The sequence below is a fragment of the Entelurus aequoreus genome, linkage group LG15 (assembly GCF_033978785.1).
Source record: "Entelurus aequoreus isolate RoL-2023_Sb linkage group LG15, RoL_Eaeq_v1.1, whole genome shotgun sequence".
NCBI lineage: Eukaryota > Metazoa > Chordata > Actinopteri > Syngnathiformes > Syngnathidae > Entelurus > Entelurus aequoreus.
In genome coordinates this window covers 29922353-29950144 of record NC_084745.1, presented here as the reverse complement: position 1 = coordinate 29950144, position 27792 = coordinate 29922353, and the positions used below count along the sequence as shown (strand labels likewise).

Sequence of the window (27792 nt, the reverse complement as noted above, 5' to 3'; positions counted from 1 at the left end):
GGGCCTATAGTGTCTGTGTAAAGGGATTTATTCATGCAAATCAACAGATGGTGCCAAACGACTTTTACCCAAGTGAGGCATGGCTTTTCTTCCTGTCACACACGCACGCACACACACACACACACACACTACTTGGAGAAGTGCAGCTGCAATACAAGACCCACTTGAAAAAAGTGCAGTTATAAATTATGATTAACAAAATATGATTAAATAGGATTTCACAAAAAATTAAAACATTCCTTTTTCTGTTAAAGGTTAATTTTGTCTTTAAATTTGTCTTTAAAAATATGGTTTAACGGTAAATGACTTCCTGTCATTCACACACACACTAATGACTCAAGGAGACGGCCGAGATGAGGGATGGGAAATTGGAAACCACTTCTAAACAGGAACCAGTTATCGGTGTATGAATTCCTCAATTGCCAATTTTTCAAACGATTCCGTAACAATTTTTGCAGGCAGGGATGACATCAGACAGCAACAAGACGCTCGAGCAGGAGAAGCGCTCAAAATTTTGGCTACATTTTACAAGGAAAGATTGTAACAGCAATTGTAATAACTGTGAGGTAGCTATTTCATCAAGAGGACATACATCATGCTGAAACGATTGAACACACAGCACACAATAACTATAAATGAATGTCACATTTTTTAACCGCTGCGGTGTCATCCCAGCAGCAGTCATGTGGCCTAAATACCGGTACAACAGGTACTAACTAACACCACCTCTAATGTTAGCACGATTACGTCTTAAATTGAGATGAATGCATTCTCATTTAGATGAGCATGACGAGAGACAGGTTCTTACTAGTTTGGAGGCTGGCAATAGTAACACTAGTTCACATGTGCCGTCAGCTTCTCCTTTCACCTCGGCAGGGAAGACTACAATGACTCAGGGCTGGATAGACGAATATCACAGAGCAGTGACTAAGTTTGTGGTCAAAAGCCAGCAACTATTTGCCACAGTGCTCCTGATTTTCAGTAGGTGAATGTTCAAATGTTGTCAGAAAATGGGTTCCTGGTTTCCTCCAACCACATTTTCATTCAGTCATACAGGTGGAACTAAAAAATGGATATTTGAAGTCTATTCTTGTCAGCAATTCAACTTCAAATGTGAAACTAATATGTGATATAAACTTGTTACATGGACCAGTATATTTTCTCGGGAGATTACAAAGATTCTTTGAAGTTTTGAAAATGTTACATTTTTGTGTAATTTCCACATGTTTATTTATTTTGTTAAATTCTACAGAAGAATATTAATTTGTATTAAAAAAAATAAAAAATAAAATTTCTTTCTATGCAGCATACGTGCCTCTTAAAACCTCGCTGTTGGCTTTGTAAGGTCATCTTACCTCTAAACTAAACGAAACAAATTTGATGCTCATCAACCTGTTTGTTCTCTTTTTTTCTCAAATAGGAATCAATAAAAGAACCGATAAAGAACCGAATTGTTAAGCAGAATCAAAAGTGGAATCGGAACAAAGGAGGAGTTACGATGCTAAATTTAAGATAATAGTAAAGTCATCAACTGTTAACCAAATAAGAAAAGAAAATAACCCTTTTTTTTTTTTTCGCATTTGTCTTATTTTTCTTTTTTTGTGTCTCTTAAAGTAAAGTGGCCGTCTTATGTTCATTGTTGTCTTATTGTCTAAGTTGTGTGGAAGATTTGTCACATTTTACATGAGCGCAATACACAAAATCATTTGCTTTGCTCTTGCCATATAGGATTTTTTTGTTTACTGTAAAAGGTAAATGCACAGGATAACATTTGTACAATAGATACCAAACATATTTCTGAACTTCTTGTTTTATGAATACTTGTGAAGTAAATTTTGCATGAAACTGGATCTGTGTGAATTCTAAGTAGCGTTGATATTTTTATCAACTGGCGAGGCACCTGGGCTCTTTCCAATGTTTGTGCGTTAACAGTCACACATTAGTACAGACACCGCTCTTTGTGTTAGGCTGAAACATTTTAATGACATGGGAGAATGCAATTTTCTTATCTGTTTTTTGCACAAGTAGTCTGCTTGCTCAAGATAGTGTTGGTTGATGGGGCTATATGAAGGATGAAGGGGATTTAAAATATTTCAAAAAGAAAAACAAAACATGTGAAAATATTGTGCATTGGCAGGTTTGCTTTTAAATGACTGCATAATAACACCAAATATCTCATTACAATGGTCTGAAAAACAGTTTCTTATTACGGTGCTTAAATTGTCTGTTGATTACCAAAATGGGGATTCATTAGTCTCATAATATTGCATAATATTTTACTCATGCAGCTGATTTTCAGCATTGCAAATTGAGCTGGAAGTCAAAATGTGAGCACAACCACCGTTGTTATAGATAAATAAATATGCCAGTCATATAGGGACACACGTTGTATAAAATCATCAAACCGACCCGGTGCTAGATTCCCAGGACTGCTGTGAGACAGATGAGACTTATCAAATATGTGATGCAGCTAAATGTTGGGATGTGACAGATCTGGGCATTTTCTCTCGCTCAGATGAAACCGCTTTTCAAATAAAGTTTGAGAGGAATGTTTGGGTGGGTTTGTGAAGTGCCACAAGCAATGCCGAAGAAGATTCTTTCTTTATCAGATTTGCTCCTGGCTCATGCTTGCCCATGGGACCCGTAGGAGAAGATTCTGATGAGACAACCGTGATGGCGGAGCATAGCTATCTCACTGCTTGAACCCCCATTAAGATGATATTTTTTGTATTTTTAATAATGTTGATAAGCTAAGCAGATGTCAGGATGTGTGTGTCTATAAGTTGTGATTCACCAGCCAGGTCTCCACTCTCTCACTGACCCCCCCACACACAAAAAGAGAACACCTCAGCTTATGATGTGCTGCCCCTAGGCCCCTTCGTCACCCCTGGGAGAGGTAGAGCAGCAGGGAGCCAAGAAGCTGTGGGAGGGTAGAGAGCGGAGTAGTGATCAAAGAGGACCTCAAACAGGTGCGAGGTGTGATGTTGTGAAGTAGGAACAAGCTGCTTATCTCAGTCACGCACCCTCTCAACCCCACATCTCGTCGATCAGTCACCCACTTTCTCCTTTAACCGCTTCACTCACAGCGACTTACTTACAGATCCTGCACTCAAGACACAATTCAGTAAGGCAATCAAGGAAGGTGACGCTCTGTATTAAATCAAAATTGTGCATGTGTTTACCCCCAAGTGCCTTATTTCATCATTTTGTTGATGTGAAGCAGCTGGCTGATGTTGGGGAGCGTCGCACATTAGCCAGTCAAGCATCCGCTTTGCAATCAAGGCTGAGTGGTGTACAAAAAACTGTGTTGTCTAGAAAAACGCTAAAGTAGGGTAGCTTACAAAAATAGACCTATCTCAATTCATATTTTGTTTCCATTTTTTTTAAATTACATTACTCAATAGAAAAAAAAATGTTAAAGGATGTATATTATGATTTAATTTATACATTTTAAACACATCCTTTTGGTCTACATAGCATGTAATGATGGCTCTTTAGTCAAAATTGTGCATAGATTTTGTTTTACAGACTATCTTCAAGCAACGTTTTGAATGTCGGTCTGAATGGGCGGTCTTAAATTACGTGCCGAAGCCCTCCTCCAAGCTAAGCCCCCTTTGATCGCGTCATACCCTCATCAGACATGTTGTAGTTTTTAGCGCTTCTATATCGAGTCTACTGACAGATGTAAGTTGAAACTACAGTGCAACCGGAAAGTATTCACAGGGCTTCCCTTTTTCCACGTTATGTTACAACCTTATTCCAAAATGGAATAAAAACATTTTTATCCTCAAAATTCTCCAGACAATATCCCATAATGAATTTTTTTTTTTTTTTTTTTAAGATGTTTGCAAATTTACTAAAAACAAAAAAAATACATGTGCATAAGTGTTCACAGCCTTTGCTCATTATTTTGTTGATGCAGAGACATCCTGGATGAAAACCAATGCCATCCAATCTGATGACGCTTGAGAGGTGCTGCACAGCAAAATGGGCAAAGAGGAATGGGCTAAACTGCCCAAAGATAGGTGTGCGAAGCTTGTGGCACGTATTCAAAAAGACTCCCTGAAAACAAAAAAATATCCCCAATGCTGCCCAGGATGAAATACACAATTCTGAAATCCAAAAGCCTCAATTTACAGGGATAGAACATGTTTCCCCTCGGGGATTAAAAATGTATTTCTGATTCTGATAGACCAAGGACCACCATTTTATAGTGTAGAAGCAGCCTACGTCTGAACAGTGGGAAATGTAGGATAGAGACCTTTTAAGAATTATGGCTAAAACCAGTAGGGGCGCAATTGATTAAGTCTAAAAAGAAATCCCAGGCTCGGGATCTTTCTGTGTGGAGTTTGCATGTTCTCCCCGTGACTTTTCTTATGCACTCGGAGCTCGGTACTCCGGCTTCCTCCCACCTCCAAAGACATGCACCTGGGGATAGGTTGATTGGCAACACTAAATTGGCCCTAGTGTGTGAATGTGAGTGTGAATGTTGTCTGTCTATCTGTGTTGGCCCTGCGATGAGGTAGCGACTTGTCCAGGGTGTACCCTGCCTTCCGCCCGATTGTAGCTGAGATAGGCTCCAGCGCCCCCCGCGACCCCAAAGGGACTAAGCGGTAGAAAATGGATGGATGGAGGTTTCTTTTTTTCTAATCAAAGCCATTCTCCTACTCCTACTTAAAGACTGAGAAAAGAATGGAGGCATTCAAAGAAAAGTATCAAATAAAGCATCTATGTACAAGGGTTGGCTGTCTCTTTGGTGCAGTCTAAAGCTTCTTTTGCATAAGGTGCAAGTAGAAAAAAAACATAACTAAATCTTTGAAGTCTTACCCCTGTGTGCATCCAAACAGCCCTGAACATAAAAGGGCTCTTAAAAATCGTCTGCCGGTTCAATTTGAATAGAATAGAGGCCATGAAAGAGAATACATTTGCAAATATTTTGCATCTCATTTTGAGCAGCGGCGTATCATAAAAACAGCAAGTAACCTCATCATTTGTCTGCTTATGAAAAAAAATATTAACAGGTAGGAGCTCCCTCACTGTTAAACGTCAAACACATTTCATAAACTTTAATACTGCAGGCGAACGTCTAGATAAATTGAACACTACTGTTGACTTTTTTTTAGGAATAAATACATTCCCAACCCAATAAAACACTTAAGCAATAATAGAATTCTAAGTAATGTTTTGTGAATTTTTCTTATGCACTCGGAGCTCTGAAAAAAAAATAGTGGTGTTACATAATATTTCCCTTATTAATGTACTTTTTTTTAGTTTACAGTAGCAGGTGAGTCTTAACAAGTGTCTGCATTCAGTAGAAGTCAAACCATTAATGTGAGGACCCTTTCTTCTCATTGTATACAATTGTCAGATAATAGTTTAACCTGAAAAGTTCAACAATTTAAATTTAAAGTCGGTAGGGGTGTGCCGATCCGATATAGATGACGGATATCAGTCAGATATCCCCAACAAACAAATATATCGGATTGCATCTTAAATCTCCAATACAAGACAGTGTATTTACTTGTGCTAAACTCGACATCCAGTTAACATCTAAATGTCCTCCAATAAGCACACAAGGTTGGTTGGTTGAAATTGATTTTCAACATGTATACATTATCAATATGATACATCACATATTTTAAATTTTTCTTTACAACACGTCCAAAAAGGAGGAGGAAGAAGCAAAGCTTATCTAATCCTCCCCCTTTTTTACTTCATTGCAATTACTAACACATACATCCTGTTCTCAATTTGTACACAATTTACATCAATGTTTTCTAAATACATCAGTTCTTCTCATAAGTAGTTAAATCAGTTATGATTAGCTTAATGAGATGGATATTTCATTTTCAATAAATTCATGACATTTGTCATGATTCTTCTTTGAAGTTTGTAAACACTTGTAGTTTGAACATCCTCCCTAAGATCATATTAGTACATTGTTTGATTTATTTGCTTAATCCATTCCATAATTTAATTCCACATAGATATGCTAAATGTTTTAAGTGTTGCATGCGCATACAGATGTTTTGTATTTTATTGTGTTTTAGAAGCTACACAACAGCTAAGCACACAAACACATACAAGCTAGAGATACACAGTAAGTGATGACATTCCCCAATATAAATAAGTATCAAATATCTATAGTTGCATATTACTTATCAACAAAATATCCATGGTTGAAGCATATTAAACGTATCCAGTAGCAAATGTGTCCGCATCATTCACCTTACTGTGTCATGAGCCTAATTTAATGATTCATTATTGGTACTAGTTTTCACCAAAAACAATTACCACTCCACTTTAACTTAAAGACAGCATACACCCATTTCAGACGGTTACTAATAAATAGGTTAGCGTTTTTAATACTTACCATTGTTCTCTGAGTAATTTCACTTGATCAAGGTATATCTAGTATTTCACTATACAAAATAATACAAGTATGTATGATTCACGCTGATCTAATATAGACTCAGTTTTAGTATCGGCCAATACTCAAAGCTCTAATCTATCGTATCGGAAGTGAAAAAGTTGTATTAAGTTCGAGTTAAAGTGCCAATGATTGTCAAACACACAGACACCGCTATAAGTAGGTGTTAAACAATACAGATTTTATTAATTTCTAAGCCTCTTTTACACAGAGATCCTTAAAAATTGCAGCATTGAAACTGTAACGGAAGATCTGGGATCAGCCTAAACACGGGTTGCGGCACGTCCTAAATGGGAAAATGTCGACTTCACTGGCATTTTAAAGGCTTTCGCAAGCTGTTACGGCAGTTTTACCACCCCCTTCAAGTACCAGTAAAATGGAAAAACACATTGCCTCTATATTGAAGCATACTTGCCAACCCTCCCGGTTTTACCGGGAGACTCCCGGAATTCAGCGCCTCTCCCGATAACCTCCCGGAAGAAATTTTCTCCCGATAAACTCCCGGAATTCAGCCGGAGCTGGAGGCCACGCCCCCTCCAGCTCAATGCGGACCTGAGTGGGGACAGCGGCGACAGTCTGTTTTCACGTCCGCTTTCCCACGATATAAACAGCATGCCTGCCCAATGAATGAATGAATGAATGATCTTTATTGTCATTGTGCATGTACAGGTACAGGTCCAACGAAATTTAGATTGCTTCCCTGAGGTGCTTTGCATTTTTTTTTAAAAGAAGAAACCACACATTATACAAAAACAACACAATATACACAATATGCAATATACAATGTGGCCTAAGACCACTCTAAGAGGCAATGTAAAAGAAAACGAGACAGTAAAAAGTATAAAGTGACTAGAGAGGAGTAATGCTGAATCCCAGTGTGCTAAGGGGGTGGGAGTCCTACCTCCTATGCTGTGCAGGCTTTTTATTGTGGATTAATTGTGTGAATAAATATGATAAATATTGTCCAGTTGGCATGTAATCGCTGATTGCACAGTCCCGGATCGTGAATAACCGGTGGCTTCCTCATGTTGCACGTGAGGGAGTTTTTTTTTTTTGTTTTTTTTTTACAATTTAGCTGCGTTTAGTGCAGTTATGGCCCGGGGGTGGAAACTGTTCCTGAGTCTATTTGTGCGGGTTCGCATGGTTCTGAAACGTCTGCCGGAAGGCAGCCGATCGAAGTGGCTGTTGGGTCCTTGAGTATGTTGGCTGCCTTCTTCAGAGCGGGAGTTATAAAGTTCTTCCAGGGAGGGGAGGGGGCACCCGATGATTTTTTGGGCCGAGTTGACAACCCTCTGGAGAGCTTTCCTCTCTGCTGCTGTGCAGCTGCAGAACCATACGCAGATGCAGTATGTGAGGACGCTCTCCACAGAACAGCGGTAGAAGGACACCAGCAGATCCTGTCTCAGGTGGAGATTCCTGAGTACTCTCAAGAAGTAGAGCCTCTGCTGTGCCCTCTTGACGATGGCCGTGGTGTTGGTCCTCCAGGACAGGTCCTCATCCAGGTGAACTCCCAGGAAGCGTAGGGATGAGACTCTTTCCACACAGCCCCCGTCGATGTACAGGGGCTGTATGGTAGTTTTTCTCCTCCTGCTGTCCAAGATCACTTCCTGGGTCTTGAGCTGGTTCAGCTTCAGGTTGTTCACCCTGCTCAACACTGCCAGCTGCTCCACCTCGTCCCGGTATGCCGTCTCGTCGACCCCAGAGATGCAGCCCACCACCGTTGTGTCATCGGCAAACTTTATGATGTGGTTGCCGGGGTGGGTGGCTGTGAAGTCGTGGGTGTAGAGTGAGTAGAGCAGGGGGCTCAGCACGCATCCCTGAGGTGAGCCGGTGCTGAGGCTGAGGGCTGTGGAGGTGTGGGTACCCATCCTCACCCTCTGATGGCGGTCAGTCAGGAAGTCTTTAATCCAGAGACAGGTGGGGTTGGATATTCCGAGGTCTGCTAGCTTGGTCACCAGTCTGTCAGGTAAGATGGTATTAAATGCAGAGCTGAAGTCTACAAAGAGCAGCCGTACATAGTCTCCCCCCCCCCCCCCCCCCCCTCCATGTGGGACATGGCGGAGTGGAGAGCCGTAGCGATGACGTCCTCCGTAGACCTGTTGGCTCGGTAGGCAAACTGATGGGGATCCAATGCGGGCGGTAGGGATGAGAGGATGTGGGTCCGGACCAGTTTCTCGAAACACTTCATTGTGATGGAAGTGAGTGCCACTGGCCGGTAGTCGTTCAGACAGCTGACAGTGTTTTTCTTTTAGGGGACCGGGATGATGGTGGAGGTTTTCAGGCAGGATGGGACGGTGGCCTGGGACAGGGACCGGTTGAAGATGTCGGTGAGGACACCAGCCAGCTGATCAGCGCAGTCTCTCAGCACCCGTCCGGAGACGCCGTCCGGTCCCGCAGCCTTCCTCGGGTTCACGGCTTTCAGTGTGCGTCTGACCTCGTGCTCCGTCACTGAAAGGGTGAGGCTGCTGTGGTCTGCCGAGTGAGGTGTGACTGCTGATTGAGGTGTGGCTGTTGGGTGAGGTGTTACTACTGAGTGAAGTGTGACTGCTTCCGATGGTGTTACCTCAAAGCGGGCGTAGAAGGAGTTCAGCTCCTCTGCCAGCCGGGGGTCTCCCCTGCTGGCCGGGAGGTTGCTGGGCCTGTAGTTGGTCATGTGCTGGACCCCCTGCCATACCCTCCTGGAGTCGTTGCTTTGGAAGCAGTCCTCAATCTTTGTTTTGTAGTCCTCCTTAGCCTCCCTGATACCACGCTTCAGGCTGGCTCTGGCAGTGCTGTAGAGCTCCCCGTCGCCAGATCTGAACGCGGTGTCCCTCTCCCTCAGCAGCCTCTGCACCTCTCTCGTCATCCATGGCTTTGTGTTGGAATAGACTCGGACGCGCTTATCCACAGTAACAGAGTCTGTGCAGTGTTTTATGTAGCCCAGTTCTCCTGATGTGTATTTCTCCAGGTCCTCGTCTACACATCACGTTATAACTGTAGAATGATCGAGGGCGAGTTCTTGGTTTCTTATGTGGGTTTATTGTTAGGCAGTTTCATTAACGTCCTCCCAGCACGGTAACAACACACACAACAGCAGTCACGTTTTCGTCTACCGTAAAGCAGTTCGTCTGCCGTAAACAGCAATGTTGTGACACTCTTAAACAGGACAATACTGCCATCTACTGGATAGCCTCCGGCACACTGAAATTCAAGTATTTATTTTATTTGTATGTATAATATAAAAAATAAAAAATAAAATATATATATATATATATATATATATATATATATATATATATATATATATATATATATATATATATATATATATATGAAATACTCGAGTTGGTAAATTCTAGCTGTAAATATACTCCTCCCCTCTTAACCACGCCCCAACCACGCCCCCGCCCCACCCCCCGGAATCGGAGGTCTCAAGGTTGGCAAGTATGTATTGAAGCGATCATCATATACTGTATCTGATTTCTAACACCGAAAGACTTACAAAGTTTGCGAGTAAAAATATATTTTCAAATGGTAACAATCTCGCAGAAATTCCCGAGACATTTTGAGAGATAATGAGCTAGCCAGTCACGTGATCCGTGACGTAGACATTCTTCCCCATAAACAACAATGCAAATCATTCAGACTTTGTGAAAGCCAACAACGACTACTTTGGGACAAATTATGATCCAAAACCTTATATTTTTGATCCTGAATATAAGGAGAATTAGCTATACGTTTTAGAAGCTGTGTGCTAAACAGATCCAGCTTTAGTGAAACCTCATGGAGAACTACCTCTGTCCGTGAAGGGGTCACAGTTGCCGGGCGCAACGTTAACCCGTCAGAGAGAAGTCAGCTGTGTCCAGCACGCGACTGGAAGATGCTGGCAGATGTTGGCAAACAGCTGATTTTCCCCAGCGAGATTGCCACTACCACTTTGAGGCCTGACTTAGTGCTCTGGTCCACTTCCCACAAAAAGGCCTTCATTGTTGAGCTCACTGTACCCTGGGAGGAATCCATGGAGGAGGCATATGAGAGGAAATATTTGCGGTATTCCGAGCTGGCCGCGGAAGCTCAAAATCGCGGCTGGAATACTGAAGTCCGCCCTGTGGAGGTTGGGTGCAGAGGCTTTGTGGGAACCTCTACCGCAAAACTGCTGAGGGACTTGGGAGTCAGGGGTCAGTGCCTGCGTACAGCCATCAAAGCCGCATCTGAAGCAGCCGAAAAGAGCAGCCGGTGGCTCTGGCTGAAGAGGAATGACCCCAATTGGGCCCCCAACTAGTGCAGCAGGAGGTATGCGGTCAGACAAAGCTGACTCAGGGAACCGGACGCCCCTGCCATGCATAGTTCCCTGATAGGTCTGCCAACAAGGTGACTTTTATGGCTAATTGGGCTTGGGTCGCAAGCTAAGGTCTGATCATCCTGTAGCTGGCCGCCTCTGGAGAGGGTGTATAGTGTTAAAGGCCGAAACATCCAATGACCCAGAGGAACACTACTGATGATGCGCACCCGTAAATTTTATCCGTCAGGTCTTCCATTCACGTTCACTGTTCATTTTAATGTGTTAAGTCATTTTATGCATTTGTGTTTCGCACAAGAGGTAGAACATCTCACTCTGTGTTTTCTGGAATCTGATTATCTGGACTTGTCCAGTGACTGCTGAGAAAAGATCAGCTGACAACAGGGGAAAGTCCTTGTGACGGCATGGAGAGACAGCTGGCAGGAGGGAATAGACCCCAACGGGACAGTTGAGGGTTAGCTACCCGCGATTGTGGTCTCTCACACCTTGCAGTGTGTAGGAGACACCCCTCTCAGCTACGAAGAAGCAAACAAAGAGAATACCCCTAGAGTCTGCGAGAGCGGGGGCGGAAGATGACTCATCGGATGACAAAATGGTAACGACTGGACCGGAAACGACTACGAGTAAAGAAAGCACAGCGCAAGATAACACCACAGCAACCAGCACAAGCCTTGTCACAGCAGTGGACCACAAACTGCAGATTTGTAGCTGTGGGTGGAGGAAAATAACATCTTTTCGGGGCTTAAGGATTCACCAGGGAAAGAAAAAGTGCTTAAGTGAAAAGAATCAGGGGCCTCGCATTGACCTCTTCTTGCAGAAGGAGTCAAATCAGTCGATAGAAGTTCACCAACTGGATGAAAACCATAGATTGGAGAGCATCAGCACCCCTGTAGCGGAAGAGGTATACTCAAGCACTGAACTAGTAGTGGAAGAAACACCAGAGGTGGATCCTACCCTAACTCCCCAACCTGCAGTCGAGCAGAGACTCCCAGGCCGCAGACTGCGAGTGAAGTGGCCCAGTGCTGTGGAAAAGAAGCTCTGGGAAACAGTGAATAGTGACCTAATGCAGTCCATTGAACAACTCAAAGGCACAGCAGAGAAGAAGCTGGAGAAAATGGGAAACATCATCTATCAATACGGTGCAGAACGATTTGGATTTTTAGAAAAGCTGCTAAAACACCTCCCACTCCACCCATCTCCAGGAGGCAACAGGAAATCAAGCGCCTTGTCAAAGAACTGAGACGACTCAGGAAACTGTGGAAGAGGGCCCCAGAATTGGAAAAGGAGGGCATATGTGCTCTCCAAGCTGACATTAAAACACGCCTGGCATCCCTCCGCAGAGCAGAGAGTCTATGCAAACGAAGAAGGACGAAAGAACAAACAAGAACACGGTTCTACAAAGATCCTTTTAAATTCCTGAAGAATCTCTTTACCAAGGAGAAAAGTGGGGTCCTAAAAACAACAAAGTATGATTTAGAGGACCACCTGAGAGCAACCCACTCTGATCCAAGGCGTCATGAACACATGGCCGTTCCGCCAGACATTCCACCAATCGACCCCCCAAAGCATCAATTTGAGACCGGTCCTCCAACATGGAAGGAGGTCGAGAGGATTGTCCATCGGGCAAGAACAGCTTCAGCTCCTGGGCCAAACGGAGTCCCGTACAAGGTTTACAAGAACGCACCAGATGTCTGCAGGATTCTTTGGAGACTCATGAGAACGGTATGGCAGAAGAAAACCATTCCTAAAGCATGGCGTCGGGCAGGTGGGATCCTTATTCCAAAGGAGAAAGACGCCGCAAACATCAGTCAGTTCCGCCCAATTGCCTTGCTAAACGTGGAGGGTAAGATCTTCTTCAGTGTTATTGCACAAAGGATGGCCGAGTACCTGCACAGAAATAACTATATAGATACATCTGTTCAGAAGGCAGGAGTACCAGGCTTCTCTGGGTGCCTAGAACATGCCAGTATGATCTGGCACCAGATCCAAATGGCAAAGCGGGAGAAAAGGGACCTACACGCAGTCTTCTTGGATCTCGCAAATGCCTTTGGCTCTGTGCCCCATGAGCTCCTCTGGACTGCCTTCAAATTCTTTAACATCCCGGACACCATCACAACCTTGGTGAAAGTCTACTTTCATGACCTGCAGTTCTGCTTTTCAACACCAGAATTTACCACCTCATGGCAGCACCTGGAAATAGGCATCATGGCCGGATGTACTGTATCTCCCTTGGCATTTACCATGGCCATGGAGATCATCATTCGAGCCTCAAAATGGGTCGTAGGTGGACAAAAACTGGGCTCTTGCAGGCGCCTCCCTCCCCTCAGAGCCTACATGGATGACATCACCACTCTGACTACCACCATCCCTTGCACCAAGAGATTACTCAGAAAACTCGAGGAGAACATCAGTTGGGCTCAGATGAAGATTAACCCATCCAAGTCACGCAGCATCTCAGTGGTGAAGGGAGTGCTCGCTGATTTGCAGTTCTTCATTGGAGATGAGCCAATCCCCACTATATCCGAGCAGCCAGTCAAAAGTCTAGGAAGGCGATATGATGCAAGTCTACGAGATAAAGACCAGGTGAAGCAGTTGTGCAATGACATCAAAAGAGGCCTACTGGTGATTGACAATACCCAACTGCCTGGGAAGCTCAAGTCCTGGTGCCTTCAGTTCGGCTTACTACCCCGGGTGATGTGGCCCCTGGCAGTCTATGAGGTGCCCATCTCAACGGTGCAGAAGCTGGAGAGAAGAGTCACCGGCTACATAAAAAAGTGGCTTGGAGTTCCACGCTGTCTCACCACCATAGGCCTTTACGGTGACAGTATCCTCAAGTTGCCCCTTACCAGTCTTACAGAGGAGTTCAAGTGTGCCAAAACACGACTGCAGTTGATCTTGAATGAATCCAAAGATCCAGCGGTTAGGGAAAATGCACCAACATTGGTTTCAGGGCGCAAGTGGACACCAGCAAGAGCAGTTGAAGAGGCAACAGCAGCTCTCAGACATGCTGACATTGTGGGGAATGTTCAGCAAGGTAGAGGAGGCCTTGGTCTTATGTCTAGTCGCCCTGCCTGGAGAAGTGCCAATGTGCCAACACGGAGGAAGATGGTGGTGGAGGAAGTACGGCGTCAAGAGGAGGCCCTGAGATGGGCCAAGGCAGTCACCCTTGGCAAACAGGGTCGGTGGACTCGGTGGGAAGGCGTTGAAAGAAAGAAGTTGAGCTGGAGGGATGTATGGGCCATGGATGCAAGGAGCTTAAGCTTTGCCATCAGAGCTACCTACGATGTCCTTCCGACCCCAACCAATCTCCAGCAGTGGTTTGGCGAAGATCCATCATGCGCCCTTTGTACTAAGCCAGCCTCCCTCCGACACATACTCACAGGTTGCAAAACCAGCCTCACTCAGGGGCGATATACTTGGCGCCACAACCAAGTTTTGAAGAGTCTTGCTTCCACACTGGAGGTAAAACGATCCAACATCAATGCACTACCACCACCATCTAAAACCTCATGGAGAACTACCTTTGTCCGTGAAGGGGTCACAGTTGCCGGGCGCAACGTTAACCCGTCAGAGAGAAGTCAGCTGTGTCCAGCACGCGACTGGAAGATGCTGGCAGATGTTGGCAAACAGCTGATTTTCCCCAGCGAGATTGCCACTACCACTTTGAGGCCTGACTTAGTGCTCTGGTCCACTTCCCACAAAAAGGCCTTCATTGTTGAGCTCACTGTACCCTGGGAGGAATCCATGGAGGAGGCATATGAGAGGAAATATTTGCGGTATTCCGAGCTGGCCGCGGAAGCTCAAAATCGCGGCTGGAATACTGAAGTCCGCCCTGTGGAGGTTGGGTGCAGAGGCTTTGTGGGAACCTCTACCGCAAAACTGCTGAGGGACTTGGGAGTCAGGGGTCAGTGCCTGCGTACAGCCATCAAAGCCGCATCTGAAGCAGCCGAAAAGAGCAGCCGGTGGCTCTGGCTGAAGAGGAATGACCCCAATTGGGCCCCCAACTAGTGCAGCAGGAGGTATGCGGTCAGACAAAGCTGACTCAGGGAACCGGACGCCCCTGCCATGCATAGTTCCCTGATAGGTCTGCCAACAAGGTGACTTTTATGGCTAATTGGGCTTGGGTCGCAAGCTAAGGTCTGATCATCCTGTAGCTGGCCGCCTCTGGAGAGGGTGTATAGTGTTAAAGGCCGAAACATCCAATGACCCAGAGGAACACTACTGATGATGCGCACCCGTAAATTTTATCCGTCAGGTCTTCCATTCACGTTCACTGTTCATTTTAATGTGTTAAGTCATTTTATGCATTTGTGTTTCGCACAAGAGGTAGAACATCTCACTCTGTGTTTTCTGGAATCTGTAGCAGTATTGCTAAGTGCTAAACAAGATATACAAACTAAAAACATAATAAAACGATCGCTTACTCTACAATGTCTGCTCTCATTGCCATGACCACTAATAGGATGTCGATATCTTTTCCGTTTTGATGAAAAATGTATCATAATCCACACGACGGGTTAAAGCAGTGGTCCCCAACCACCGGGCCGCGGACCGGTACCGGGCCGCGGCCCGATTGGTACCGGGCCGCACAAGAAATTAAAAAAATAAATAAATAATAAATGATAAATGATAAATGGGTTATACTTGTATAGCACTTTTCTACCTTCAAGGTACTCAAAGCGCTTTGACACTATTTCCACATTCACCCATTCACACACACATTCACACACTGATGGAGGGAGCTGCCATGCAAGGCGCTAACCAGCAGCCATCAGGAGCAAGGGTGAAGTGTCTTGCCCAAGGACACAACGGACGTGACTTGGATGGTAGAAGGTGGGATAATAATTTTTTTTATTAAATCAACATAAACATAATATATACATTATATTTTAATATAGATCAATACAGTCTGCAGGTATACAGTCCATAAGCACACATGATTGTATTTCTTTATGGGAAAAAAAAATAAAAATAAAAACATTTTTGGTCGGAATAAAGAGCCCCCATTGACTCAATTGTTAGCAGACTTGTTATTTATTTACGGCATAGAAAAAATAAGTAAATCATAGACAGCCCATGTTTTTCTAATTTTTGAATATCTCCGGTATTACTGATCTGCTCATATGGTCAGAGTAGAAGCATTCCCCCGAATCTATACAGAAGTTTCCAAAGACATTCAGAGCGGAATATTCAAAATGGCCGTCTGAAATTGTGGCGGTTTGTGATGTTTAAATTGTTTTTTCACATTCTTTGGGGATTGGAAATACAATTGTATATGGTTTAATGGACACAATGAAACACAATTATGCATATAACGTTAACTTGTTTTTCTGTTTTACTGGTACTTGATCAAAAAAAATCAAGCAAAGAAAAATGTCAGTAAAATAATTATTAACTATAAACATTTCTTAACTGCCTAATTGATCAGCACAATCTTAAAATCAGCGTCATAACTCCTCATTTGTTGTTTGCGAACCTTTAAAACCCATTTTCAAGCTGGTGTCTGTCTCTCAGCTGCATCTCTTAAAGGCCTACTGAAATGAATTTTTCTTATTTAAACGGGGATAGCAGATCCATTCTATGTGTCATACTTGATCAATTTGCGATATTGCCATATTTTTGCTTAAAGGATTTAGTAGAGAACATCGACGATAAAGTTCGCAACTTTTGGTCGGTGATAAAAAAGCCTTGCCTTTACCGGAAGTAGCGTGACGTCACAGGTTGAAGGGCTCCTCACATTTGCACATTGTTTACACCAGCAGCAAGAGCGATTCGGACCGAGAAAGCGACGATTACCCCATTAATTTGAGCCAGGATGAAAGATTTGTGGATGAGGAAAGTGAGAGTGAAGGATTAGAGTGCAGTGCAGGACGTATCTTTTTTCGCTCTGACCGTAACTTAGGTACAAGGGCTCATTGGATTCCACACTCACTCCTTTTTCTATTGTGGATCACGGATTTGTATTTTAAACCACCTCAGATACTATATCCTCTTGAAAATGAGAGTCGAGAACGCAAAATGGACATTTACAGTGACTTTTATCTCCACGACAATACATCGGCGAAGCACTTTAGCTACAGAGCTAACGTGATAGCATCAAGGATAGACAGAAGATCAACAATACTATTATTACTTCTACTATCAGGAGACACCAAACCAAACCCTGGACCTGTAACCACACGGTTAATGCTGTCCAGCCTGGCAAAGCATAGCAATGCTGTTGCTAATGACGCCATTGAAGCTAACTTAGCTACGGGACCTCGACAGAGCTATGCTAAAAACATTAGCTCTCCACCTACGCCAGCCCTCATCTGCTCATCAACACCCATGCTCACCTGCGTTCCAGCGATCGACGGCGCGACAGAGGACTTCTCCACGATGATCGGTGCGGTTGGCGGCCCGGAGACGGCGGAAGTCAGACAGGCCAGACAGGTGAGGACAGTGGCGCGGCGGCGGACGGCGTTGTAGCTTTCGACGACACCCCGGCCGCCATCAGAGTCGGCAAGAAACATATATTTCCCCAAAGTTACGTACGTGACATGCACGTAGCGGCACGCACGTACGGGCAAGCGATCAAATGTTTGGAAGCCAAAGCTGTACTCACGGTAGCGCGTCTGCTATCCAACTCAAAGTCTTCCTGGTTGTGTTGCTGTAGCCAGCCGCTAATACACCGATCCCACCTACAGCTTTGCAGTCTCCATTGTTAATTGAACAAATTGCAAAAGATTCACCAACACAGATGTCCAAAATACTGTAAAATTATGTGGTGAAAACAGACGACTTAAGCTGGCCACCGTGTTATTCCAAAATGTCTGTTCAACCTGTGACGTCACGCGCAAACGTCATCATACCGAGACGTTTTCAGCCGGAAGTTTCCCGGGAAATTAAAAAATTGCACTTTATAAGTTAATCTGGCCTTATTGGCATGTGTTGCAATGTTAAGATTTCATCATTGATATATAAACTATCAGACTGCGTGGTCGGTAGTAGTGGGTTTCAGTAGGCCTTTAAGGTCAACAGTGTGTTTGTGTCCTTAAGAAAAACTTAAGTCTTTTGTGCCACCTGTTGGTCTGAATATATAAACACCCCAAATATGAGACAACCTAATCGTTTTCAAAGTTGGTCTGAGGGGGGTAAAAATTATACTGTAGAAGGAGCTTTGGAACGAATAAAATACAATTATTACTGATATGTTTTTATCCAAAACATGGAGATTATAGCAGTATCATGACTGGCAATACTTAAATTGCATAATCCTTGGACTGTCGTTTAAACAATGTCTCACTAAAAGCTCATTCAGAGTAATTACCAGGGAACATACCTGAAAGATGCCACCCACCAGTCACCCATAACTGCTCTAAAACTAAACCCTAGCCGCCCGTATCAGTATAGCTTACTTGCACTCATAAATGTCCGATCTCATTAATTATATCCACAGCAGTCTCATCATTCAAAGCCACCAAAGTGTAACACTGACCAAATTAACTATTGTTTAACTAACCCCATGTCTTATCCCTATCATCCAGTGTGTTTTATCATCCATCCTCCTGGGTGCGACCCACTCGCACAATAATTTATCAGCGTTTTATTTCCCTCATGTCTGTCTTTGTCTTGCTGTCTCTTTGTAGCTCTCCTGACGGCATGTGCTGATGGTGCTGCCAATCGCCTATATCACATCACTGCTGGAGAAACTGACAGGTGAGTCTGTCAGTTTTGCAATATATTTGCGTGTTTATGAAGAAGGAAAGAAATGCTACTTTTGTACAGTTTCAGAATAAATACACCATAGAAGACTTTTCTACCCTCTGCCGTGTATTGATTGGTTGATTATGTGCATAAAGTTACCAAAATACAACCATTTTTAGCACAGTGTGTGTGTAGCGCCAAAAAATGCTGTTTTTGCACATTTTGCACCCAAATGCTATATTGTACCCAGCTAATGGAAGACTCGGAGATGGATCTGGGGCCTTTTCAGGTCCCTGAAGTGTCCAGACGTTCACGTTAACACGCAGAGTGTGAACATGAGTGTGTGTTCTTTGAAGGCTGTCAATGAAAATGGGGTTTGACCTCTCCGTTAGGGGAGATGAGATGCCACAAGATGCCATCCGCCTAGTGGTTAGTGTGTCCGCCCTGATATCGGTAGGTCGTGAGTTCAAACCCCAGCCGAGTTATACCAAAGACTATAAAAATGGGACCCATTACCTCCCTGCTAGGCACTCAGCATCAAGGGCTGGAATTGGGGGTTAAATCACCACTGCTCCCCTCACCTCCCAGGGGGTGAACAAGGGGATGGGTCAAATGCAGAGGACACATTTCACCACACCTAGTGTGTGTGTGTGACAATCATTGGTACTTTAACTTTATTCAATCATCTACGTCAGCGGTCTCAAACTAAATTTCTCTATTGACCGCTGGATGTAGAATTTGGGTGAGTCCGGGCCGCACTAAGTACATACTTCAGAATCACATGACCAAATTTGCTAAGTACGTCTACTAGCAGCCATAGTGACTCCTAGCCATGGTAGGCCTTAAGTTATTATGAATGCAACGTTTTGACACGGTTACCCAGTAGATGGTAGCTTGCTTACAAGGAGTTGCTCTTTGTTTTGCCCATTTCATGTTTGTTGTGGTGTATTTTTTGGTGTTTGCACTCTTATTGTAGTTAGTATCTAGTAAGGGTGTTCCAATCTGATATTGATATGCGATATCGGTCCGTTAGCAGCAAAACAACAAGTAAGGTTCCCAGTATATCAATTTGCTTGCCATTTTTCAAACGGTTCCCTTAACAATTCTTCCGGGTGGGGATGACGTCCTTACGCAATGTGCAGAGTGACTTCAGATCGCAAAATGGCGGTGCCCGGGCGGAACAGTAGCGCTACTTGTAATAAAAGAGGAGGACATAAGAGCAATATACATTTGAACACACAGCATGCAATAATTATAAATGAAAGTCGTGTTTTTCAACCGTTCCGATCTCAATCCCAGCAGCAGTAACGCGATACTTACTCACCGTCTATCATGTTAGCACGATTTGTTAAATTGAAATAAATGCCTTCTGAGAGACATATTCTGACTGCCGCTAGACGAATGTCACAGAGCAGCGACTAAGTTTGTGGTCAAAAGTTTGTATTTTTGTTAGGTGAATGTTCGATCGGTAGGTTGTGAGTTCAAACCCCGGCCGAGTCATACCAAAGACTATAAAAATGGGACCCATTACCTCCCTGCTTGGCACTCAGCATCAAGGGTTGGAATTGGGGGTTAAATCACCAAAAATGATTCCCGGGCGCGGCCACCGCTGCTGCTCACTGCTCTCCTCACCTCCCAGGGGGTGATCAAGGGTGATGGGTCAAATACAGAGAATAATTTCGCCACACCTAGTGTGTGTGTGACAATCATTGGTACTTTAACTTTAACTTAATTGTAGTAGGAGAAAAGTTTCTTGTTTTCCTGCAAACAGATTTTCTTTCAGTCATACTATACAGGTGAAACTCAAAACATTTTAATATGGTGTAAAAATCAATTCGTGTCAGCATTTAACTTCAAATGTGTAACTAATCTGTGATATAAACTCATTACGTACAAAGTGAGATATGGCAAGCCTTTGTTGTAATTTTGATCGTTATGGCTTACAGTTTTTGAAACCTTAAATTTTTTTAGATGTTCAATTGTAAGTTTTCATAAACTGTAAGCAATGTAGGGCTGCAACAACTAATCGATTAAATAGATTAAAATCGATTACAAAAATAGTTGGCGATTAATTTAGTCATCGATTCGTTGGATCTATGCTATGCGCATGCGCTGAGGCTAGTTTTTTTTTTTTTTTTTTTTTTTACAAACCTTTATTTATAAACTGCAACATTTACAAACAGCTGAGAAACTATAATCAAAATAAGTACAAAAACAGTACAAAACAGCGCCAGGGGGGCGCTGAGGCTACGTCTCATGAGGTGGCAGTAAGCCAGCCAAAGATGTGTCATGTGCAGCTCACGTGACGACGCAGTCTCCTTTGCCTGGAAACATTCGAAAAATGGCGGACGAAAACAGTACGGATATTTTAGCGGAGAAACATCTTGAGGTTATTGCTTCTATGGAGAAAAGTGTACGACCTAAGTCGTCAAAAGTGTGGGAACACTTTACTTTAAAGACTTCAAAGAAGACCGTTTTCTGCAACATGGCACGGAAGTACAACATTGCTTCAGGAGCACCTGTAGACGAAACATGTTGGAGCCATGGATGAAGGGAAGAACTCACGGTACGTAACTTTTTAAGTCCATAGTCCGGGTACATTGATCTGTTGTGTTCGTCTGTGTGTGTTTTTTAATATTTTGTTAACGAGGAGATTTTTTTAAGGAAGCGAAGCAGCAACTGTTGTGTGTTAACTTTCAGAGTGTTAGGAACTTCTTGGAGAGTGCATTTTCTGTGTTGTTTTGAGTGGCAACAGGCATTCATGAGTTCAGCTTTTTTGTGAGTAACGTTAACGTTATGCCTTTGTTGCAACGCGGGGCTGATAATGTGTCTCCGGCACATTTGACTCCGTTTTGAGAGAGAAAACGCACTGTTACCAATTTCGAAATAAACGTAACAGACAGAAATATCTCAGGTTCGTTTCATAATGGATCAATGTAGCCGGGCCTGATAAAGTTAAACTATAAAAGCTATATAAATATATTTAGATTTGAGTGACGCTTTAGTATAACTAAACGTTATGAAGGTACTGGAATATGTCATGCTATTATTTAGAGGCAGCCTAAAATGAATCCTTTATTATTCACAACAGAAACGTGTACAATATCTGATCCAGTTCTGATCTGATGAGTTACATTTCTGTGTTATTATTGGTGTATGCTGCATCCCCAATGTCCATTTATTTAATTTAGCTTTTTTTTTAATGTGGTGCCGTATTTGCCTTTTACATCAGAAATTATTAATTAAATCAACTATATATGTATTGAGTTACATGTAAATGATGCTACTATGTATGTTCACTATATGGTTTCTCTCATTTCAGAAAGAAACAACCCAGCATTAGTGACTTGGTACAAAGGAAGGTCTGCACACCACAGCAAGCGGCTGCATTGACTGATGCTATCCTGAATATGTTGCTAACTGACATGAGGCCACTATCAATGGTGGAGGATGAAGGTTTTAGACAAATGATTCACGTCCTCAACCCTGGTTACACTCTTCCCTTGAGGACCCATTTTACCAAAGTGATGGAGAGGAAGTACGAGCAGACATTCCAAGCAGTATAGACTGACATAAAAGCCACCCAGAGCAAAATTACTCTCACTACTGATGTGTGGACAAGTGTAGCCACGGAAGCCTACCTTGGCAATACATGCCATTACATTGGAGACGAATGGAACATGAAGTCAATCTGCCTTACGACCATGCCACTAGAGGAAAGACATTCAGCATCCAACATTGCAGAATGGTCAGACTAGGTCAGGGGTCGGTAACCCGCGGCTCCGGAGCCGCATGCGGCTCTTTGATCACTCTGATGCGGCTCAGCTGCATACTTGCCAACCCTCACGATTTTTTCGGGAGACTCCCGAATTTCAGTGCCCCTCCCGAAAATCTCCCGGGGCAACCATTCTCCGATTTTCACCCGGACAACAATATTGAGGGCGTGCCGTGATGGCACTGCCTTAAGCGTATTCTACTACCTGTCGTCGCGTCCGCTTTTACACCATACTAACTGCGCGGCGGCCAGTCACATGTTGTATGCGGCTACTGCATACACACGTAAGTGACTGCAAGGCATACTTGGTCAACAGCCATACAGGTTACACCAGCGTTTCTCAAAGTGTGGGGCGCGCCCCACTGGTGGGGAATAGAGACATGACAGGTGGGGCGCGAGGAACGGGAGGAATTTTTTTTTTTTTTATTATATTCTTAGATTTTTTTTTTTACTATTCTTTCATTTTCTATACACACTGTAAATCACTGTGATTCTGTCTGTGAAATCCGCTATATAAAAAAATGTAAATTACTTATTTTTCCTGTAGGCTTTAAATTTCTAGGTAGGAGCGAAAGTTTGACAGACATAGCAACAGTAACTACTGGGGGCGGGGCTAAGCGGAACAAACTTTCGCACGGATGGGTTGCTACCCATCCGCGCTAATCATCCACTCATCGGGCAGAGAGCTGTGTCCATTCTTCTCCCCTTTGCCCTTTTCCCTTTTCAGCTGTTGCTTCACTCAAAACGAAGTACAGGTCTCAGCTGAACATTGAGCATGACTTAAGAGTGACAGTGTCAAGCCTGCAACCCCGATTTGAAAAGCTGTGCAGTGCAAAACAGGCTCATTGCAGCCACTAATGCTGGAGTACTGTAAAACTCATGTTCACTTCCCCTGTCTTGCCAAATGCGTAACTCCTCCTTTTTTTTTTTTTTGAAAAGTGGCACTTTTATTTGATTTATTATTGAACTTGATGCAAGTTATTTGATTTATTATTGAACTTGATGCAAGTTATAACACTTTTATTTGATTTATTATTGAACTTGATGCAAGTTATAACAATTTTATTTGATTTATTATTTAACTTGATGCAACTTATAACACTTTTATTTGATTTATTATTGAACTTGATGCAAGTTATTACACTTTTATTTGATTTATTATTGAAGTTGATGCAAGTTATAACACTTTTATTTGATTTATTATTGAACTTGATGAAAGTTATAACACTTGTATTTGATTTATTTTTTAACTTGATGCAAGTTATAACACTTTTGTTTTATTTATTATTGAACTTGATGCAAGTTATTTTATTTATTATTGAACTTGATGCAAGTTATACCACAGCTGCAGTTATTTTAGTTATTATTGAACTTGATGTATTTTTATGTTATTGAGTTTGAATGTATACAACTTGATGTTACTTGATGTTCAATACATTTGAAAATGTTAAGCTTGGCATTAGCGTTCTGTTGGGGTGATGGGGGCAGGTGGGGCTTGAAAACTCCCCCTTGTCCAAAGTGGGGGATGACAAAAAAAGTTTGAGAACCACTGGGTTACACTGAGGGTGGCGATATAAACATTTTTAACACAGTTACGAAAATGCGCCACACTGTGAACCCACACCAAACAAGAATGACAAACACATTTCGGGAGAACATCCGCACCGTAACACAACATAAACACAACAGAACAAATACCCAGAGTCCCAAACTCTTCCGGGCTACAAAATACCCCCCGCCCCCTCCGCTACCACCAAACCCCGCCCACCAACATCGCACACGCCTCACAGGTGAGAGTTTACAATCCTGTGTGAAGATAAAAGTGACGTCATACAGCCCTGATGTGGAGACGCTGTGCGCTGCGGTTCAGGAGCAGAAATCACATTGACCAAGTATGATAAATATTTTAATTTCCTATAATTTTGCATATATTCACATTTTTTAATTGGTCAGTGAAATAGACATTTTATTATTCAGGTTGGCAGCTGACTGCACGGCGCCAGTAAAATGATGACGGCACAGAGAGAGAGGACGGCCTTTTTGGTTGTCTGCCAGTGGATAATTTAAGTTCGGCGGGGGGGGGTTACCCACATATGCGGTCCTCTCCAAGGTTTCTCATAGTCATTCACATTGACGTCCCACTGGGGTGAGTTTTCCTTGCCCGTATGTGGGCTCTGTACCGAGGATGTCGTTGTGGCTTGTACAGCCCTTTGAGACACTTGTGATTTAGGGCTATATAAATAAACATTGATTGATTGATTGATTGACTTAACCTTCAACCAGACATCTTTTTCGGAGTTAAGAACGTTTTGTTGCATGCAGAAATTTTATTTAATTTTCTCTGCAGTCGTTCATTGATTTCATAAATGTAACCCATAATAGTTTGTTTATACATAGCACAAAGCAAAAAAAAAAATGTATATGCAGTGTTATTTCATTTTTGAGACACTTGTGATTTAGGGCTATATAAATAAACATTGATTGATTGATTGAAAAGAGTTTTGTGGCTCCCATTGTTTTCTTTAATTTGTGAAACGGGTCAAAAAGGCTCTTTGAGTGGTAAAGGTTGCCGACCCCTGGACTAGGTAGTAGCCAGGTTTAAAATTCCCCCAAACAAAATCATTGCTATTGTGCAAGACAATGGTGCACTTTATTTAAAAAAAAAAATTGTTGTAACATTTTCCTTGTTTTATTTGGCAAGTTGAAAGAACATGGTACCAGTATGCTGTTTTTTTCCCCAATAAAATACTGGAAAGGATAGAAATGTAGTTTGTCTCTTTTATCCGATTATTGATTAATCGAAGTAATAATCGACAGATTAATCGATTATCAAATTAGTTGTTAGTTGCAGCCCTAAAGCAATAATCATCAAAATTATAACAAATGAAGGCTTGACATATCTCATTTTCCATGCAAGTTAATATCATTTTTTCCCAAAAGCTTGTTTTTTCTTCTATGCTACGTATTTGCCTCTTGAGACCTCACTGTAGGCTTGTTAAGGTCATGTTACCTCTAAACAAAACACAATTAATGGCAATGCACCGTTTTTTCTCTTTTTTTTTCTAAATAAGAATCGATAAGAGAACCGTTAAGGAACCAAATTGTTAAGCAGAATCAAAAGTAGAATCGGAACAGGAAAAATCTTAATCCCCAACCCTAGTCACAACATTTTTGGTTCATTATTTTGTATTTACATTGCGCTATTTGCATTGTATTTGCGTTGCCTCACACGATGAACACTACATACAATATATTCCTATTTGATTAAATTTTTCTTTTATTACGACGTATACAACAACAGCACAGTGTCATTACAGGGGCGGTATAGCTTGGTTGGTAGAGTGGCTGTGCCAGCAACTTGAGGGTTCCAGGCTCGATCCCCGCTTCTGCCATCCTGCTGCCCACTGCTCCCCTCACCTTCCAGGGGGTGATCAAGGGGATGGGTCAAATGCAAAGGACAAATTTCACCACACCTAGTGTGTGTGTGACAATCATTGGTACTTTAACTTAACTTTAACTTTAACTGGTCACTGCCGTTGTGTCCTTGGGCAAGACACTTTACCCACCTGCTCCCAGTGCCACCTGTACCTCATTGTAATTTACAAATTGGGTTTCACTATGTAAAGCGCTTTGAGTCACTAGAGAAAAGCGCTATATAAATATAATTCACATCACTTAATTTCCGCTTCTAGTAACAGCACGGTGGCTAACACTCCGGGAGCAGTCGCATTTTTGCCCTCGCTATCCCAGTACGTTGTACCATCTACAAATACCATGGTGTTCATGTTATCATGAAAGACATCAACATCAAGCACAAAAACAAAGGAGACTGTTACTGTGCTGAACAGAAAAAAGCGGAAATGATGCACATTGCGGAAATGACATTTTTTGTGCGTTAGCTAAACACGACAGTGACACCAAGTGGAATTTGAATGTATTCCACATCTCCAAACATCCATCCATCCATTTTCTACCGCTTATCCCTTTTGGGGTCGCGGGGGGTGCTGGAGCCTATCATATATTTACTTATTAATTATTCCATCCATCCATCTATTTTCTACCGCTTGTCCCTCTCGAGGTTGCGGCGGGTGCTGGAACCTATCCAAGCTGCACTTGGGCCGAAGGCGGTGTACACCTGGACATGTCGCTACCTCATCGCAGGGCCAACACAGACAGACAACTTTTATTTAGTTTATTTATTTTTTATCTTATTTAGTTTAAAAAAATAAATATAAAGACATTAGAGAAGGTTGGAATTTTTTCAACAAAGTTTTTCTTGTCGAATACCTGATGCGGCCCAGGCCCACCCAAACTCAGCCTCCAGTAGCCCCCAGGTAAATTGAATTTGAGACCCCTGCTTTAAAGTATTATAACTGTTGTGTCACTATGTTTGTCGAATGCGTGCTGAAGCCATAGCAAGTAAATGGCTGACAAATTGGCTCTTCCTAAATGAAGGGACAGGCAGCGATAGGAAGAAGTAGTGCTGCCGTGCTGAGGAGGATGAACGTTTTGTCACATTTGTTGTTGCAATCATTGCATTCCGATTCCCCACTGAGAGACGCTGCACCTGCAAGATTGCGTTTTGAAGGACAAACATAAATGGGGAATTTCTGTGAAATGCAAATGATGGTAACTCATTCTATAAAAGCAATGACCTCATAGAGAATGGAGCTATCATTTATTTCTACCAGCCTGCCTGCATGTAGTGTCTCATAACGTTTTGAGAGCCTTTAAAGGCCTACTGAAACCCACTACTACCGACCACGCAGTCTGATAGTTTATATATCAATGATGAAATCTTAACATTGCAACACATGCCAATACGGCCGGGTTAACTTATAAAGTGCAATTTTAAATTTCCCGCGAAATATCCGGCTGAAAACGTCTCGGTATGATGACGTTTGCGCGTGACGTCACGGGTTGAAGCAGACATTTTGGAATAGCACGGTGGCCAGCTTAAGTCGTCTGTTTTCACCACATAATTCCACAGTATTCTGGACATCTGTGTTGGTGAATCTTTTGCAATTTGTTTAATGGACAATGAAGACAGCAAAGAAGAAATATGTAGGTGGGATCGGTGTATTAGCGGCTGGCTACAGCAACACAACCAGGAGGACTTTAAGTTGGATAGCAGACGCGCTATCCGACGCTAGCCGCCGACCGCACCGATGATCGGGTTAAGTCCTTCGTCGCGCCGTCGATCGCTGGAACGCAGGTGAGCACGGGTGGTGATGAGCAGATGAGGGCTGGCGTAGGTGGAGAGCTAATGTTTTTAGCATAGCTCTGTCGAGGTCCCGTAGCTAAGTTAGCTTCAATGGCGTCGTTAGCAACAGCATTGCTAGGCTTCGCCAGGCTGGACAGCATTAACCGTGCGGTTACAGGTCCAGGGTTTGGTTCGGTGTCTCCTGATAGTAGAAGTAATAATAGTATTGTTGATCTTCTGTCTATCCTTCCAGTCAGGGGCTTATTTCTTCTGTTTCTATCCGCAGTTAAGCACGATGCTATCACGTTAGCTCCGAAGCTAAAGTGCTTCACCGATGTATTGTCGTGGAGATAAAAGTCACTGTGAATGTCCATTTCGCGTTCTCGACTCTCATTTTCAAGAGGATATAGTATCCGAGG

The 27792-nt window shown here is 43.0% G+C and overlaps 1 protein-coding gene across 5 annotated transcripts in view; it reads left to right on the top strand.

Annotated features, from left to right (window-relative positions):
- Nucleotides 1-27792, top strand: part of tpk1 (thiamin pyrophosphokinase 1) — a 146818-nt gene that overhangs the window by 28945 nt on the left and 90081 nt on the right. For 4 of the 5 annotated variants that reach the window (XM_062021188.1, XM_062021189.1, XM_062021193.1 and 1 more), the window contains one exon: nt 18338-18407. In XM_062021188.1, the coding sequence (XP_061877172.1) occupies nt 18338-18407 (70 nt within the window). Of the gene's footprint in view, nt 1-3922; nt 4026-18337; nt 18408-27792 lie in introns of all 5 variants that reach the window. The other variant, XM_062021191.1, reaches the window with a different exon arrangement.